Source organism: Branchiostoma lanceolatum, chromosome 9 (genome assembly GCF_035083965.1).
Source record: "Branchiostoma lanceolatum isolate klBraLanc5 chromosome 9, klBraLanc5.hap2, whole genome shotgun sequence".
Taxonomy (NCBI): domain Eukaryota; kingdom Metazoa; phylum Chordata; class Leptocardii; order Amphioxiformes; family Branchiostomatidae; genus Branchiostoma; species Branchiostoma lanceolatum.
The window spans coordinates 11841147-11860747 of NC_089730.1; the positions used below are offsets into that span (position 1 = coordinate 11841147).

The 19601-nt window shown below is 42.8% G+C and overlaps 2 protein-coding genes across 2 annotated transcripts; both read right to left on the reverse strand.

Annotated features, from left to right (window-relative positions):
• Window positions 1-394: 394 nt before the first annotated feature.
• On the reverse strand, window positions 395-9382 carry LOC136441252 (aldehyde dehydrogenase, mitochondrial-like). The gene is made up of 15 exons (XM_066437427.1): window positions 9249-9382; window positions 7795-7899; window positions 6968-7108; window positions 6667-6796; window positions 6270-6331; window positions 5803-5931; window positions 5428-5541; window positions 3645-3747; window positions 2840-3024; window positions 2603-2660; window positions 2172-2278; window positions 1859-2016; window positions 1328-1402; window positions 938-977; window positions 395-599 (listed from the first exon to the last, which is right to left on the reverse strand). Exons 1-15 carry the CDS (start codon window positions 9303-9305, stop codon window positions 570-572), a joined length of 1494 nt encoding a protein of 497 aa, XP_066293524.1. The 5' UTR covers window positions 9306-9382; the 3' UTR covers window positions 395-569.
• Window positions 9383-10272: 890 nt separating this feature from the next.
• Window positions 10273-19151, reverse strand: LOC136441251 (aldehyde dehydrogenase, mitochondrial-like). The gene is made up of 16 exons (XM_066437426.1): window positions 18725-19151; window positions 18406-18474; window positions 18187-18291; window positions 15572-15712; window positions 15317-15446; window positions 14896-14957; window positions 14447-14575; window positions 13848-13961; window positions 13487-13589; window positions 12710-12894; window positions 12385-12442; window positions 12065-12171; window positions 11753-11910; window positions 11567-11641; window positions 11200-11239; window positions 10273-10901 (listed from the first exon to the last, which is right to left on the reverse strand). The coding sequence occupies exons 1-16, from the start codon at window positions 18764-18766 to the stop codon at window positions 10872-10874; spliced, it is 1548 nt and encodes a 515-aa protein (XP_066293523.1). The 5' UTR covers window positions 18767-19151; the 3' UTR covers window positions 10273-10871.
• Between the last annotated feature and the right edge of the window lie 450 nt (window positions 19152-19601).

The following is a 19601-nucleotide window of genomic DNA, read 5'->3' on the forward strand; positions in this document are numbered from 1 at the left end:
AAGGCGGTGGAGCAAGAGTGAGGGGCTCTGCCTTCCAATACCAATATTCCTGAACACCTGGATAATAACTCACTGCCCCTACGGCCTCAAAAGGGCATGGGACTACCTTTACCTACCTTTGTCTTTCATAACCTGTTGCCATCTACACTGCCATTGTAAAAAAAAAAAAAGCAGTTCGGTTTAGTCCATTGGTTTATTGTATAGGGGGAATATTTACCAGAGAAAGGAGAATAGCACTATTAGCAGAATGACAAAAATGGAGATCATTCTGTGATGATCAATTGTTTACCAAATATCATTGTGAAAGTCGAGAAGGCTCTACTTGTCGAGCATCAGTGATATATACTACAACATGGACTTCCATATCATAAAACAATGAAACAAGAAGGTCATCTTCAATAGGAAACACATCTTATTTCTGCTGAGATGTCGTAACGCTGTATTCCAGACGAGACTGATTCTGATGATAATGTGTTAACTGATGCCAGGATTAACTATGCAGGACACACAAGGTGAAGCGAGGGTGTGTATGGGGGTGATCCAAGCTGTAAAGCATGGCCTTGTCATGTTCACATCTTGTGTAACAACTTGACGGTTACCTGTGGGAGGGAAGCACATAATGATGGTTCGCATTTGAAATTTGCGTTCACTGAAGAGTGAAGTGTTTAACTTTGTGGGAATAATGATGTGTTGCTTACATCCTTTAGAAATGAAAAATGACAATATCAGAAGTTTGTTTGCTGTGTTTGAGCAATAACGTATGATTCTTGTTGACATGAATTAAACAATAAATTATAGGATGTCTTTGAAACTCTAGTGACTTTTCACCACAGAATATAATTGGCTATTGAAAATATAATTTAAAAAAACACTAGAAAAATATTTTTGCCCAAAAAGTATTTCGTTTGGTTTGGTTTGGTTTGCCATCAATACTCACCGTTTTCACCTCACAGTACTCGTGAACCCCTTCTTCACCCCTATGGGAACAAGAAATAATATAAATGCATTAAAACAGCAAATAGTGCATTCTGTGTATGTCAGAATGCATGACATGAAAATAAAAAAGTTGGTTGATAATGAAGGTAGGAAGACTAGTAGCGCACCGACGGCTACCAGAGAGAAACTTTAAGTTCCACATGTCGTTTCATTTCAATATCATCATTTCTTAACACTGAATATTAGACCACTAAAGAGCAACTGTTTTTCTTCAGACTCGTGAAACATGTTTCTGCTAGAGTCGTCCAACCGTACCACATAGTTTTGTTCGGAAAGATGTCGCCTTTCATATTGCGTCAAGTTGACATTTTCAGTTCAGAAGGTTACTTACAGCTCTCGGCCGTGTCCAGACTGTTTGAAACCTCCGAATGGCGCCTGGGTTGCTGTTGGGTGGAAACAGTTCACACTGGGAAGGAGAGACAAAAAGTACACGTGATCAGTATTCAAAATCGTAAAGTTTAATAGTGCATCTGCAACTACTACATGTACATCAACTCTTCGAATAAAAGTACTTTGTATAGAGGGTATTCACTCGACTCACGTCATCTTAATTTTCATATAAATCGGATGAGGTTTCATTAGAATGAAAAGGGTTTTTTTTTTCATAGCGACGCTGTTCGAATTACTGGTGTCTGTGTTTGATATGTATTTCAGCAAACCGTAGCTGAGACCTACACAGTACAATATATTTCTGCTTTATCCTCAACTTTTTAACTATTCTTCTGTTCTTTGAGGTCCGAAATCGGAATGATAGCTCTTTGAAAGCGTCATTTGATCTCTAAAACTATGATTCATTGAAATGCAAATGCTAACACCAACATGGCGGCGGACGTACTGATGACGTCACGTGAACACGACCCACCTGACCGTCCCGGCCTGTACGGAGTTGGCGATAGTGAGCGCCTTGTCGATGTCCTTGGTGAAGACGAAAGCCGACAGCCCGTAGGTGGTGTTGTTCGCTCGGTCAATGACCTCGTTGATATCCTTGAACTTGAAGATGCTCATGACGGGTCCAAATATCTAAGTTTTGGTGGAATATATTAAGGGAAAATTAGAAATCACAGAAATTTGTCAAGAAATTCTTTGGAAGCACACTAGAATGTGCTGAAGAATCTGAAAAGCATTCATGATGCTTGCTGATCATTGACGCAATACAGTCCTGTCTCTACATGTACCTCCTCCTTGGCAATGGTCATGTCGTCCTGGACGTCCGAGAACACGGTGGGCTGGATGAAGAAACCCTTGTCGCCATGACGACTGCCGCCATGCTGCAACTTGGCGCCTGTCCACAGAAATATACTTGTTATACTATCATACGGAAGAACCTTTTCATCTGATCTATAATGGCAATGAACAACGATGGCCCACAAGTTACAATGTTCATCACATTATTTCATTTCATTACATTTATCTAAAGAGGATCGGTAAGCAACCACCCCCTGCTTATATTAATTCATTTCCTCGACAACAATGAAACAATTTCTTTCAGTCTACAATTAGCACTAGTAATTTACAAACGAATAGCGACGTCTTTGTACATGGTAGCTGGCGCCCACCGCCATACAATCTATACCACCATCTATATTCAAACAATGGATACATGTACCTTGGTTCTTTCCAGTGTCGATAAGGCGCATGACCTTGTCAAACATGTCTTGGTCAACCTGTGGAAATGACAAAGTGAATGTGTCAAATATACATCGCCAAACATCGACAAATGGTTCCTTCTTTTTAGACTGCGAATTCGGATTGTGTCGTGAAGGAATACACATTATACGCTACAAAAATAGTGCCGGAAATTTCCATTTTCATAGAGTGACTCCAACGAGTGTGCGACAGCTACCTGCGCCCCATGCTCATTCCGCATGTCAAATGGGTTCCCGATGGTTCTCTTCTTGGCGCGCTCCACGCTCCGTTTGACGAAGTCGTCGTAAATCCCCTCCTGCACAAACGTGCGGGTCCCGGCGCAGCACACCTGGCCCTGGTTGAAGAACGCCGCGTTGTGGGCCTCTTCGACGGCGGTATCCACTACAGGAACATCAAACAACATTCATGATTACATTTCTCGCGGTTAGTTTGTTTGTTTGTATTGCATACCCGGTAAACCGCCGCATGGCGTAACACACCGGGTTTGTACTGAAAAGTACAAGCTGCATATCCGAACAGATCTATTTGATCCTCTCACACTGGGAAAGACCCCTACTTTTTTCGATAAGCGTGGTGGGTTCTTTTACGTGCTCAAGGTGTGGCTTTCCCCAAACAGGTACAGGACCTCCATTTAACGTCCTATCCGAAGAACGTCCCTAACCTAAGCTAGGTACTCATTTTCACCTGAGTGAAGTGGGGAAAGTCATGTTAAGTGCCTTTCCCAAGGGCACAACGTCAATGAGATAAATCAGGGAACCCTCGATTTGAGCCCGGGACCTCGGGTTCTGGGCCAAACACCCTGACACTGCGCCAAAGCGACGCCACGTTTACAGCTAGTATGCATTCTCTGAACCTAGACGGCGAACGATATCGACTCCCGCGCACGGATAAAGACCCCATGAGGACGGTCAAAAATTCATTTTAAAGGTATCTAGAAAAAATGGAATTAAGATGCGCATATGTATGCATGACTCATCTTTAGTTATGATAGCAGTACTCACGGTCAGCATCAGAGAAGACGATGAGCGGACTCTTCCCGCCCAGCTCCAGGGAAACTCGCTTCAGGTTACTCTTACCAGCCGCTGCCTGGATTATCTTCCCAACCTACACAATACAGGAAGTTTATAGAAGAACTTAATTGCACGACAATAGACCCCTTTCCAAATACCGCGGCCATTTTGAATCCAGGGCGCGCGCACGTGATTCGAGCGCGGGAAAAGTGAAGACCCGGTAAGTCAGCGGTAAGGCGTTCCCAATAGAAACCAGCGTTGAGTTATCTTCGGCGGTGAGATGTTCTCCTCCTCGGTGAAATCCATCGATATATTTGCATGGCACAAGTAGATGATATTGTTGTGGAGACTTGGACTAGATATCGGCCAGTAAAATTGTGAATTTCTGCTACTTTTCCATAGTTTCTGCCGGGATGTTGAGCGCGCGCTACAGTGATAGAATGCTAATATGTTTACACCGCGTGTTTCCCTAATAATGTCAGCTAAAGTCGAGAAAAATCCCACAAAACATACACTTTTCGGATCATTTTAGCTTCGTTTAGGTATGAATATAACTCTTGAGCCTTTTGGCTGTCGTGACAATGCCAACATCATCTTGAAATTACGTTAGTTTGAGGGAGGGTTTTGTTTTCTGTGCAGCGTTACATCGACTTCGCTCAGCAATATTTGACATTTCCGTTGAATGCAATCCCCAAAAAAGACGTGAAAATATAGACTTGAGTTCAATGTCCTTTTGGGTACAAATTGGATCGTCAAAAAGCCGCCGGAATGCTGCCATATTTAAGGACATTGAAGTCAAGCCTAGGCCTATATTTTCACGTTTTTTTTGTGTGTGTGGGATTGCATTCAGCGGAAATGTCAAATATTGCTGAGCGAAGTCGACGTAACGCTGCACAGAAAACAAAACCCTCCCTCAAACTAACGTAATTTCAAGATGATGTTGGCATTGTCACGACAGCCAAAAGGCTCAAGAGTTATATTCATACCTAAACGAAGCTAAAATGATCCGAAAAGTGTATGTTTTGTGGGATTTTTCTCGACTTTAGCTAACATTATTAGGGAAACACGCGGTGTAAACATATTAGCATTCTATCACTGTAGCGCGCGCTCAACATCCCGGCAGAAACTATGGAAAAGTAGCAGAAATTCACAATTTTACTGGCCGATATCTAGTCCAAGTCTCCACAACAATATCATCTACTTGTGCCATGCAAATATATCGATGGATTTCACCGAGGAGGAGAACATCTCACCGCCGAAGATAACTCAACGCTGGTTTCTATTGGGAACGCCTTACCGCTGGCTTGTGGACTTACCGGGTCTTCACTTTTCCCGCCCTCGAATCACGTGCGCGTGCCCTGGATTCAAAATGGCCGCGGTATTTGGAAAGGGGTCTATTGCATACGGTTAAATGGCAACAACTATTAAACATAATACAAAATAGAGGTATAAGATAGAACTTAACATCCTGTTGTAAGTATCATTAATTTATCATCATCTTTATTCGTCCCCTATGTCTTCATAAAGTAGGAGCATTGATAAACATAGTTTATCCTCCAGTAAGTTAGGTGTGACAGGCCGTACAGTGTAATATAACCAGCTGCTGCGCGCCGCGTGCCTGCGAAGCTGGTGTGTTACGCCGAAGGGCGGTTATACCGGCTATACAGATATAGATACAGTACGTAGAGTTAGTCATCCACACTTGCCGGATTGTGTACATTATGATTCACAGAAACACCAAGTACCAATACGTGAATAAGGGGAATGTTGAGACCTCTGTAGACCCCGTGAAGGCGACCTTGTCCACGTCCATGTGCTCCGCGATGTGCGCGCCGCAGGTGGGCCCGAACCCGGGCAGCACGTTCACAACACCCGGGGGGAACCCCGCCTGGAGACAGTGCAGGGGAGAAAATCGGCTAGGTTTTAGGATATCATCAAGTTTCTAATTAAATACAATAATGAATTGTTACGTCAGAAGAGACCTTTACAAGAACAAAAATTACATTCAGAAATATCTCTTGTAAAACTGTCGATGATACATTGTATGCAGCACATTCCGCTCAAATTGTTGCGATAAAGCGTTTTAGAGGGTTTTGTAGCACAATGTATTTGCCGTTCTTTGAATCAAGAGTTGACAAAAAGCTCAGACCTCCTTGACGAGTGAGGCCAGGTAGAGAGCGGTAAGAGGCGTCTGTTCGGCCGGCTTGATCACCACGGTGTTGCCGGTAGCCAGGGCGGGCGCCAACTTCCAGATGAACATGTTGATGGGGAAGTTCCACTGCATGGGAAAGAATAGCATGGTCATCTCTTTCAATCTTACCAACTAGAGACATATGATATCACAATATATCTTCCAAGTATGCCGTATTAGATCTCATTAATGTTTTGTTTTGTTGTGACCTGTACTTATCCCAGTGCGGCAAAAATGTGCAATAAAAGTCTTCATTCAATAATAGTTCTGTTGTCTCGCTTATAAAACGAAAATGCCAACTTATGAGTTGTGAAAGAAGCAGTTGCAGGGTAATAGCATAGTCCTAACTTCTATGCAAATGTGGTTCAAACTTAGCCCTTTCCATCTTTGATTTATTAAAGTTGATTATAGCTAGCGCTACTTACAGGGATGATGCCTCCACACACTCCAATAGGCTCCAGGCGGGTGTAGGTAAAATACGGCCCGTCTGGAAAGGAAACGGAATAAACTGACACTCGCTTCTGAACGTCACATCGCGCTGTATGTTCCACCTATGTTCTTCACGAGATACTGGAGTTCGCATCATATATATATATGCGGCAACCGCGATCGCGCGAAACGGCAAGGTTGCGTTATCATAACTGAACAGTACAAAACAATACAAAACAAAATGATATCATTTGTGCTTTTGCTTATCGGTAGATCTTAACTATAAGGACACTGGCATTCGTCTTCGGAAACGAAGGACTGGCAGGAGATCCTTGCTACGAGCTATACCATGGAATGTAGACCGATGGATTTGGAGTACAGGACATGTCTCACCAACAGGGATGGTCTTCCCGGTGATCTTGTCACACCAGCCCGCAAAGTACGTCAGGTCCTTGATGGGGGTCTGGACGTCTACGAAGTACGAGTGGAGGAACGGCTTGCCATTGTCAAGTGTCTCCAGGCTCTACGGACGTTCAAGACATTGAAGACTTACACAAACGTTTTTACAAGTGAAAGGTATTCTGTATTTACCTACAATGTGTGTGTATAACATTCGTCAACCATCCCAATGCAAAGTCGTAAGCTATAGATTCCATGTCCAAAGCTTTCCGTATCATTATCGGGTTGAACTTACGGCGAGGTACGCAGCATCCCTCTCAATCAACTCCGCCAGCTTCAGGAGGAGCCTTCCACGCTGCGATGCGTCCATGTTCCGCCAGGGTGACCCCAGTTGAAACGCCGCCCGCGCGGCCGCCACAGCCTTGTCCACGTCTGCCTGAAAGAAAATATGACCAAAGGCACTTGACAACTATCACCCATTCAGGAGCCCTAGCTAGGTTGCAGGATACAGAGATTTGTTTTTGAAAAAGACTTATGAATTGATAGGAGACGACAGAAAAGTCGAAATGACAAGACAAGACCAGATAAATCATACAAAATGTCTTTTATCTATCACGTACTTTTGATCATCGGCTCTCTCTTAACTCTCTCTAAAGACTTGATAAACTCTACTTCGGACTCTTCTTGGGCATCTCATTACATTGCGTAGCTTATAAATCGAACAAAATGCACACACACACACACAACACACACACACACACACACACACACACACACACACATATACATACACATACACATACAAACACACATACACATACTCACACACACATACACACACAAACACACACACATACATACACATACAAACACACACACACACACATACACACACACACACATACAAACACATACACACACACATACACATGCACACACATACATACACATACATAAATACATACATACATACATACATACATACATACATACATACATACATACATACATACATACATACATACATACATACATACATACATACATACATACATACATACATACATACATACATACATACATACGCACACACACAAAAAAAGACAAAAAATACATGCATACCTTTTCGGCCTCCTGAACATCGCATATCTTCTCTCCTGTGGCCGGGTTAATGGTGGCAAACGTCTTCCCGCTCACGGAGTTCACAAACTCGTTATTGATGAAGATCTGGAGAGAGAAGTCAGAGCAAAACAACTTATCTTAACCCCCTTGATTTGACGCATGAACCAAACTTGCCTTCAGAGATGTCTTCAGATCTCCCAATCATTAATGTTCTGCAAAAATGTACAAACTGCCATGGCATGGCAATACCTGTCAGTACGTGACTTTTGGTATAATTGTCTGCGTAAAAACAACTTTTGTTTGCATATTCAAGACTGTTTCAGCCGAGGTATGCCCCTGTGTAATTGTTTCATCAGTAGATAAAGGTTTCAAAAATGTTAAATGTCTACATTCTATCTGATATGTGGAAGGTGTTTGGAAAAATTGTTCATATGCATGGAATATGCATCCACGTAAGGACAGGTATGCGGAACCGATTACTGTATGGTGAGAATTCTGTTGCTCACATTCTCAGGCAAACATGACACACATTAGTCTGAAAGTAAACCGGAGAATTGATTTTCTCGAATACTATAGATATACTACCAATGGTACTACTTAAAAGTTAAAGTCCTTCCCGCACCGAAAGGTGCATAAGGCGGCGCCCATCTCCGGTTCCAAAGCCCTTGGGCCACACAACTTTGTGCAAGTCACTACAGCAGGGGGCTAGTCCACTGGTACTAGTATTACATCATCATTTCGTACATGTTGATTTTTCACATTCAAATTTACAGGTAACTCTCGATCTAGCGGTCGTTGTCGACATGTCCGATAGAACATAAAAACTTTCGCCATGTCAGTAACGTCACATTCTTTCAAAAGCATCGAGTCATGCCACGTGATACACACAATGTGACTTTGTATAACCTTGTATCTCGGTCTAGCGGTTGTTGTCGATATGTCCGTTAGAACATTTTTTTAAACTTTCGCCATGTCCGTCTTATTCATAATGGTCTCAAAAGGTATCCTGGTTAAAGTTGTAGAAATGGTATTAAAGAGACGTTTGTTACAAAAGAGGGCGGCAGTTGAGGCAAATAGTGTTTCTGCTATCAAATGTTACCTTAGATGGATTATGAATGGCCTTAGATGACGTCGACTTCGAAAAGACTGTTCAAAGTTCAGGCCGGGTAAACTTAACGGTGACGTTACGTGATTCTTTCCATCACTCAATGCCGACATCAGGAATTGACAAAATATTACAACATCAAGTCATGTCAAGTTGTACCAAACAATATGACTTTGCATAATCTTGTCAACAAGCCTTGATTACACGTTGCAAGTAGCGTCCCTTTTTGCTACGTAATGTTATATAGTCTTGTGATTGTAACCCCAATTATACAGAATACTGTAGCACAATTGTTGCGCAACGTCACCACAACTTACAACAAGATACGTGGACGGTGATCGGTGCTTACCTGAGTGTACTTGATTTCCGGGTTAGGATCAGGGGTGGGCATCTGAGGAGCCGCCATGTTTGGAGACTTTGGACGGTACAGCGGCCACTACTTATGACTTAGCTGTTTCCGTTGAGGGTTATAAAGTGTTGGTCTTTGCTCTAGCGGTCGATGACCTATGACAAAAGGGGCGGGGCGCTCCCACACCCCCATTCGGCAATCCAAATGGCTTTGCTTTCTGTCATATTTTGAGGAAAATAGTCGTTATTTCTAGAAACGTAGAATCTCACATACTCTATGTTATTTGTGTTTAGAATTGCAGGATTATGCAGCTTGACTTTATTTGAGACCTTTGAAAAGATCTGTTAACCGTTGTTTAACAGTACCGACGTCATCCGCAAGATGGGACATGAAGAAAATTTGGGGCAGGCCACTGTCAAGTTGATTTGCAAGTACCGGGAGTAAGATGAGGTGTGTCTGTGAATAGGTAAAACAGCCTCGTCAATGCCTGCTTACTCTAGTAATTGAATCCAGACTTTTTATCAGTTTTTTTTTTGTCAAATGGGAATTACGATTTGTACATTCCTACACGAACTTGTCCGTGTACAAGTTAACTTCTTTCTGAGCTCTTTTGTGACTGGATTTTTCTGTTTAGTTTTCATTGCCATTCTCGTCAAACTTTAAGGTACATGTACATGTACAAACATTACTAGGGCTGTTAAAGACTTAAACATAAGTTTTCAAATCTAAAATTTGTGGCCAATTTTGGGCGACGCAACTTCGATTTTTATAGCAGACATCCTCGTGCACATACATCTTGGCTTTAACAACGGGCAGTTGGCAGATTCTACGTATTACGGTATAGCCTCTACCAGGCTCCGTGGATCGCTGGGGGAAAAGTAGAAATTGGCCAAATAGAGTAAATAGTAATTAACTACGGATAGAGGGTCCAACAGGCAATCCACGGCAATCCAGCAATCCGCGGAGCCTGGTAGAGGCTACTTGTAGTATACATTATAATTCTTTTTTTAAACATGAGGCTGACTTTTACATTGTGGCAATTCTTTATTACAACACAATAGAAAGTAGGCAAATAGTAAGGACAACCTCAAGCCAACCGTACACTCACGCCACATCTTCAGAAAAAAATGCTGTAGCCGCATATAGTTCACGTTTAGAACTTTATCGGAGCCCACACCGACATGTTTCGCCTTCCGCGTGGCTTTTTCAAGGAATCAGAGTTCGAATGAACACAATTGAAAGTAGTTCGGTTTAGCTTCATCGGTCTATTGATGTTTTACAAACGTTATGCATCAAACCATTGGAGATAAACAGAATCGACAAAAAGGAAGTTTCTAAAAAGTGTAAGTGATGTGCTGATAACTAGATATCAAATATTCTATAATGCAACAGTAAGGTTATCTTCAACAGATGTAGGAAATGGACTATTAAAGTTGTCTACTGAGAAGTCGTACTGACACTGCATGTACATTTGAATTTCACACAATGCGTTCCATAACGTAACGAATAACCAAATGTTGACTATGTGGTAACTGATGCCAGGATAAACTATGCACGACACACGAAGTGAAGCGAGGGTGTGTATGGGGGTGATCCGAGCTGTAAAGCCTGCTCCTGTCATGTTCACATCTTGTGCGACAACTGGACGGTTACCTGTGGTGGAAATGGATATAATAACAATTCACATTGAACAGTTGTGTTCGCCTTTGACGAGAAACAACGATTAATATTAATTACTGGTATTTTTAGACAGAAAGAATGTCGATGTCAGAATTTTGCTTACAACCACGCATGTTTCCTATTGCCATGAATTGAACAATAAATCATAGGAATGTTGTCAAATGTACAACTCAAAGGACATTGCGCCTCAGAATATGAAGAATGACTTAAAAGTAAAGCAAACAGACCAGTCACGTACACTTGGGCAAAGAAATGTTCCATCACTACTCACCGTTTTCACCTCACAGTACTCGTAAACCCCATATTCACCCCTGTTGGAGGCAGAGAATCATATAAATGCACGTTACTGAAAACTGCAAAAAACTGCATCAAGTTAATGCTAGAGACAACATGTACATGGAAGTAAAACATTGGATCACTAGTGAAGTGGTTGGTAGGCACACGAGCAGCACAGACCAACGGAAGAGTGATGCTATCTTAGTTTCAATTTTCATCATTTCTTGAATGTAAGACCGTAGAAGCAATTTCAGACAAGTGAAAGATATTTCTGATGATGTCGTCCAAACTTACAAAGTGTACCTTGAACCAGTGTCATATCGTAAACCTGTCTTTAGATCAGAAGCTGTAAGGTTACTTACATCTCTCGGCCGTGTCCAGACTGCTTGAAGCCCCCGAATGGCGCCTGGGTTATCACTGGTTTGTAACAGTTCACGCTGGGGACGAGACACAAAACGCGCGCAATCAGTATTCAAAATGATTAAGTTTCATACTAGTACATCAACTTTTGAAATACAAAGTACTACAGTATATATGAATACACCCACGTGACCGTCCCGGCCTGTACGGAGTTGGCGATAGTGAGCGCCTTGTCGATGTCCTTGGTGAAGACGAAAGCCGCCAGTCCGTAGGTGGTGTTGTTCGCTCGGTCAATGACCTCGTTGATGTCCTTGAACTTGAAGATGCTCATGACGGGTCCAAATATCTAAGTTTTGGTGGAACAGATTAAGGGAAAATTAGAAATCACAGACTTTTTTGCTAAACTGTTTAGAAGCACGCAAAAATGTGCTGAAGAATCTGAAAAGCATCCATGATGCTTGCTGATCATTGACATAATACAGTCCTGTCTCTACATGTACCTCCTCCTTGGCAATGGTCATGTCGTCCTGGACGTCCGAGAACACGGTGGGCTGGATGAAGAACCCCTTGTCGCCATGACGACTGCCGCCATGCTGCAACTTGGCGCCTGTCCACAGAGAAACACTTTGGTGAGCTTGTAATTTCCTCTTGTTGTAGTAATATGTTCCAATTGTAGGGAGGAGCCTTTTAACCTGATGAGTTTTTGCAATGGACATCCCTGCTCCACCAGATTCAATACTGACTTCTACATATCGTGATAACTAAATGAATGAGGACGTCTTGGAGAGGCCATATAGTTACCGCTGAACCTAGCATGTACCTTGTTTTTTTCCAGTCTCGATGAGTCGCATGACCTTGTCAAACATCCCTTGGTCAACCTGTGTGGACAATAAAAGTGAGAGTATCAACTGGACCTTGCCCAGTTTTGTGTAGTGAATGAACTCACATGCTGGGCGAAACCATAAGTGTATAACGCTACAGAAACTTGTGCCAGAAATGACTCCTACAAGCGTGTGACATCGTGATCTCCAAGCAGATCTATCGGTGGCAAAGACCGTATCCAACTGGCGATTAAAACTCATTTTGCCAATTGGATAGGTCTTCACGGCCACTGACAGATCTGTTTGGAGATTAGTGACGGCTACCTGCGCCCCCTGCTCATTCCGCATATCAAACGGGTTCCCGATGGTTCTCTTCTTGGCGCGCTCCACGCTCCGTTTGACGAAGTCGTCGTAGATCCCCTCCTGCACGAACGTGCGGGTCCCGGCGACGCACACCTGGCCTTGGTTGAAGAACGCCGCTGTGTGGGCGTTTTCCACAGCGGTGTCCACTACAGGAACATCAAACAACATTCATGATTACATTTATCCAGGTTTACTAGACCTCTCATGAAGTGACCTCCACATAAAGCGCATGGTAGGTCTTACACGCATCATAAGCTATCATTGCCGTACTTACGCTCAGCATCATGAGTTATCATTGCTGTACTTACGCTAAGCATCATGAGCTATCATTGCTGTACTTACGCTCAGCATCATGAGCTGTCATTGCTGTACTTACGCTAAGCATCATGAGCTGTCATTGCCGTACTTATGCTCAACATCACGAGATGTCATTGCCATACTTACGCTCAGCATCATCAGTTATCATTGCCGGATACTTACGCTCAGCATCATTAATTGTCATTGCCGTACTTACGCTCAGCATCATGAGCTGTCATTGCCGGATACTTACGCTCAGCATCATTAATTGTCATTGCCGTACTTACGCTCAGCATCATGAGCTATCATTGCCGTACTTACGCTCAACATCATGAGCTATCATTGCCGTACTTACGCTCAGCATCATGAGCTGTCATCGCCGTATTTACGCTCAGCACCATAAATTATGTACTCGTCATGTGTTATGATAGCAGTACTCACGGTCAGCATCAGAGAAGACGATAAGCGGACTCTTCCCGCCCAGCTCGAGGGAAACCCGCTTCAGGTTACTCTGACCAGCCGCTGCCTGGATTATCTTCCCAACCTACACAATACAGGAAGTTTATATATGTATCATTATAATCATCCTTTTTCGCCCTCTAAGTCTTGATAGAAGTGGGCATTATATACATATAATTAACATAGTTCATCCTCAAGTACGTAGATTTTGTCGGTTCATACCTGCTGCATTATGTACATTATGGATCATTATAAATCACAAAGACAAGCACAAAGACGGGCAAGTCAAAAGGAACACTTTGCTCCCTTCTGGTGACGTAACAATTAGTGGAGCATTGAGTACCTCTGTAGACCCCGTGAAGGCGACCTTGTCCACGTCCATGTGCTCCGCGATGTGCGCGCCGCAGGTGGGCCCGAACCCGGGAAGCACGTTCACAACACCCGGGGGGAACCCCGCCTGGAGACACGGGACAAAATCAGCTTTATTTATATAGTTAAGGGGGAAAATACACTCAGGTAACAAGCCTGTTTTTCAAGTATACCTGATATCAAAATCACAACTAGCATTAATTACATAAAACTAGTAATCAATATGATAACCAACAATATCGCCACGTTACATACAGATAGGTTTAGGTCATCAGGGAACGTTTTTCGCTTGTGGTAAAGAAAAGAGCTTTAAAACCCTTGGATAAAGTAAATAAAGTAACGTCAGAAAGTCTTCAAAGATCTTTTGCAAATCTGGAAGAGAGATTGCTGTAGTTTCAGTTCTTTTACGCGTAACGTTTGAGAAAAATCTGTTATACTAGTACTGAAAAAAACTGTTGATGATAAGCAGTATGTTCCGTTCAAGATACCGAATTTCATGATACGGGAACGCGTCTTAAAGGGTCTTGTGGCATTTGCCGTTCTTTGCATCAAGACTTGACATAACGCCCCGACCTCCTTGACGAGTGAGGCCAGGTAGAGAGCGGTAAGAGGCGTCTGTTCGGCCGGCTTGATCACCACGGTGTTGCCGGTAGCCAGGGCGGGCGCCACCTTCCAGATGAACATGTTGGTGGGAAAGTTCCACTGAAGAGAAAAGGCATGGTCACTTATGTCAATCGAACGGATTAAAGACATGTAAAACGATAATCTTCTATGTATGCTGTACTAGATTTCATGAAATTAAGCATGTCTTTTGTCTCGCGTACAAAACAAAAATGCTAACGTATGTCAGTTTTGAACGTAGCAACGTCACACTGTATTTACAGGGAAATGGCACTCTAAGCATAGTTTTGTGCACAAGTAGTTCGAGGCTTAGCCCTAACTACCATTGCCTATACAAATATAATCAGCCAGAGTTAACCAGCTCGATATCTGGAGTTAACTACTGATAGTTAACTACTTACCGGAATGATTCCTCCACAGACTCCAATAGGCTCCAGGCGGGTGTAGGTAAAATACGGGCCGTCTGGAAAAGAAATGGGACAAAAACACACACATTCTCAATGAACGCTTCATTCAACGCCGCATCCCTGAGCAGTAGGTTCTACGTGTAGTTCCATATCCTCTACATCTTTTAAAATATCAATCTGTTTGTTTTTGTGCGTATGGTTGGCAGGTGGCCTTGAAGAGGTGACATGTACAACTTCATTGTTGTTTATGCTCAAAGACTCCAATCAGTCGGTAGATCACACATTACGCTATATGTATCACAGGGAGCCCAAGCTTACGTAACCAGAGAAGTTGAAAGCACGCGAACTTGCAATTCGGAGGTCACAGGGTCTACTAGAATATAGACCGTTTCTTGCAATATTGGAAATATCTCACCAACAGGGATGGTCTTGCCGGTGATCTTGTCACACCAGCCCGCAAAGTACGTCAGATCCTTGACGGAGGGCAGGACGACTCCGAAGTAAGAGTGGATGAACGGCTTGCCGTTGTCAAGCGTCTCCAGGCTCTGCAGACGTTCAAGAAATTGAAGTCTTACAAAATTTGTAAACCGCGTGCCTCTACAAGTGTAATGTATTGTGTATTCAGTGGCCATAATGTCTATGTATAACATCACGGATTAGGGCAACTTACGGAAAGGTACGCAGCATCCCTCTGCATCAACTCCGCCATCTTCAGGAGGAGCCTTCCACGCTGCGATGCGTCCATGTTCCGCCAGGGTGACCCCAGTTGAAACGCCGCCCGCGCGGCCGCCACAGCCTTGTCTACGTCTGCCTGAAAGAAAAGGACCCGATTCCTTTTAGCTTCTCCCTCAAAAGAGGTTTAAATCCATCTTCTAAGTCCAGACATTCAAAAAAATGTATTCATAGGATCAGATATTGACAGAATAGTCGAAATGACCTGACCTGACCTGGCCTGGCCTGACCACCATCATGCGTATCTTATCATCACTATAATCGGAAAAAATTACCCCCATGACAATATCCATACCTCCAGAAGCAGTACTCCAGTCAGAAGCTCTGAAGAAGGTGTCTGATAGACATCGAAACGTTAGCAGGTGAGATCAATACCTGGTTACCTTCGTCAAGAAGGTTATTTTTTATGCTTGTCTGTGTGTCTGTTAGTGAACACGATAAGTCGGGGACGCCTGGATGGATTGTTGTCGTATTTGGTGTGTCGGTGTGTATGTGAGAAATCGCAAGATGATTAGATTTTGGGTGAAGTACTTTGCATAATTAACGAGAAAAGTGCAAAAATGTGTTATATTGTATGATGTATACTAGCTGCATGGGATGTGTTAGCCGCGTTGTTTGGAGGGGTCATAGAGGTAAGTTGTAGAGGTAAGTACTTGTCAGTTGGGAGGCAGAAACCGTGATTGCTGGGACAAATTGGCTTGTCAGTCAGCTGTAGGCAGTGTGACTACATAACGATGCAAGGCCTTGGAAAAAAACAAGCAGATGTGGGGTGGTCTATAATGAAGGAACTTATATATAATATATACCTTTTGATAAATGCTAAGGATGTCCTATTGCAAGTGTAGGTAGCTTTATGAAAGGTGAATACACCTGAATGTGTATTATCCTAATGATGACCTTATTTGCATAATCTATGCCGAGATTTCATATTTCCTTTGGGTACATGCTACAGATGTCATATTGGAGGTGTATGTAGCTGTAGGAAAAGTGAAAAGTATCTCATTTGCATAATCTATGCAGAAAGTTATTTTCCATTACGTTAAATGATGAGGACGTCAAATTGGAGGTAGGAGTATTTGGGGTAAAGTTGAATACAACGGAATATACCTTATGCTAATGAAGAGCTCATTTGCATATTCTATGCAGCGATTTCATATTCCCCTTACGGCCTATGCTACAGATGTCATATTGGAGGTGAAGGTAGCTTCAGGAAAGGTTAATACAACAGTATGTGTGTCATGCTAGTGAGGGCCTCGTTTGCATAATTTATGCAGAGACTTCATATTTCCCTTACGGCTTATGCCATAGATGTCATATTGGAGGTGTAGGTTGCTTCAGGATAGGTGAATAAAACGGAATGTGGATCATGCTAATGAGGACCTCATTTGCATATTTTGTACAGAAACATATCATATATTTCCCTTATGCTTAATGCTACGGATGTCATATTTGAGGTGTAGGTACCTTTATGAAAGGTGAATACATCTGAATGTGCATTATGCTAATTCGTACCTCGTCTGCATGATTTATGCAGACACTTCACATTTCTGGAACGGTGCATGCTGCTAGAGACGTCATATTTGAGGTGTAGGTAGCTTTATGAAATGTGAATATATGTGGCAAAATGTATCTATCAGCTGGCTAACTCCTCTATTTTGCCAATTTCTAATATCTCCAGCCACATCTGGAGCCTGTTAAATTAAGGCTACTGAATGCTCTGAAACGAAAACCTCCATATTCTCAATGTGGTAATATCTAGGGAGGCCCTGCCACACATATAAACACCACTGACACTACAGTGCCTCATACGCCACATACCTATTACCACACCTTACATAAAGCGCCCTCTAATAACACCCTGACTAACTGCAGCTATAACAAGCATCACAACAACTTCGCCAGCTAGACATCTTCATATCCACCAAATACCTTTCACCCAATGACACTAGATTACAATAACCTTCGCCAATAAAAAGGCAGAAAACACATTTAAAACCTAACATGTCACCCCTCTTACCCACAACCTCACCCACTTCCCGACTGATTGTGAAAGATTACAACATTGTCATTTCACTTCAACCACTTACCTAAATCCAAAATAAAACACACTAACATCACAAACCGACAACATTTGTACCCTGCACCAATTTTAAAAGGTTCCCATCCAGACTTCCACCAAACATATAAATTTCTAACCCACCTATCCATCGTCTCACAAAACACTTCAGCCTATTGCCAAAACATTCCAACTTTCCATCTGCACAAATCTACTCCACATCCAACATCAAACAATCAATCAAAACAACGACTTCCCTGCTATCACACCTTACAACCCTCCAGGCCTTCTTTCTATACATAACAAATCATCTACATTATTTCCACATATCAAATCCACATCATCATAATACATTTGCATCCTTCGTAACATCCCATCCAACTACCAACCCATCCATTGACGAAGGTATGGGTTCGTGGAACACTTGTTGTGTATAAAGAATCTCCCATATCCTATTTTCTACCAACCTGATGAAATTATTTTCGGAATATCCATACCTTTCCCGCCTCCTGAACATCGCAGATCTTGTCTCCTGTGGCCGGGTTAATGGTGGCAAACGTCTTCCGGCTCACGGAGTTCACAAACTCGTTATTGATGAAGATCTGGAGAGACAGCAAAATACTTAAAGTTTCTACAACACTCACATGTAGGATAGCATCAGAACTAGTCTTACTAACGCTACATACTACGTGTGAAGGACGACGGACAATTCTTACCTGAGTGTACTTGATTTCCGGGTTGGGATCGGGGGTGGGCATCTGCGGAGTGGCCATGTTTGGAGGGTACTGCCACAAGGAAAAGAATGGTTGTTACTGGTGTCGTCAGAGTTGGGTCTTTTTATTTTCTCTCGCGGTCTTCAACCTACATATCACAAAAGGGGCGGGCCCCGCTAAGACCAGCTTACTGCTGCTGCCCGGAAGACAAGCCACTCGGCTTTCAGTGAGAAATACGTTCTATCAAACCTTAGGCAAGCAATACTGCTTCCTTAGGCCGTAAAACTCTCACATTATCCTATGTTTAGAATTGCAGGATTACCTCGACTTTATTTGTGACCTGTGTGTCGTAGTAACCTGGCATTCAGTCTACCGTCATTAGGCCGTCGCCGAGGTAATCTTTGTCACCCAGTAGTAGTTTTACGCGATAGGACTCAGGAGTTTGATTGCCATGGTCTCGTCGAAGCCCATAAAACTCCTTCCGTGTAGGATTACCATGTCCCAGGCGGCAAACTCCCTCTGTCCGGCCCCGAACTAATCCTTAGCCGAAGATAGCACGGCCTAACAACGAAAGTAGCTAAAGATAAAATCGTTTCAGTAGTTTCTTTCAAGATCCTTTGTTCTTTATAAAGCGTAAATATATGGCCTACTGTGAGGGCCGTCATTCGACTTATAACATGTCCTGCTACTGGAGAGAACAACGTAGCTAAAGAAAAAGCAAAATGTTATGCAATTGAAGCAGGATCTGAATCTAAATTGGTCAAGCGGTATAAACGCCATTTGGCGTAACACACCCTGACTGAAACATGCTAGAAATTGTCAAAAGTATGGGTAATATTAAGTTCGTGCTGAAAGGTCACCGCGAAAACTGCGAACATAAAACCACATTTCTACATTTTGCAATATTTGGGTCACCCTTTGGCTGTTAAAGACTTAAACATAAGTTTTCAAAACCAAAATTTGTGGCCAATTTTGGGCGACGCAACTTTGATTTCTATAGCAGACATCCTCGTACACATGCATTTGGCAAATTCTACGTATTATAGCCTCTACCAGGCTCCGTAGATCGCTGGGGAAAAAGGAGAAATTTGCCAAATAGAGTAAATAGTAGTCGGCTACGGATAAAGGGTCCAACAGGCAATCCACGGCAATCCAGCAATCCGCGGAGCCTGGTAGAGGCTACTTGTGGTATACATTAT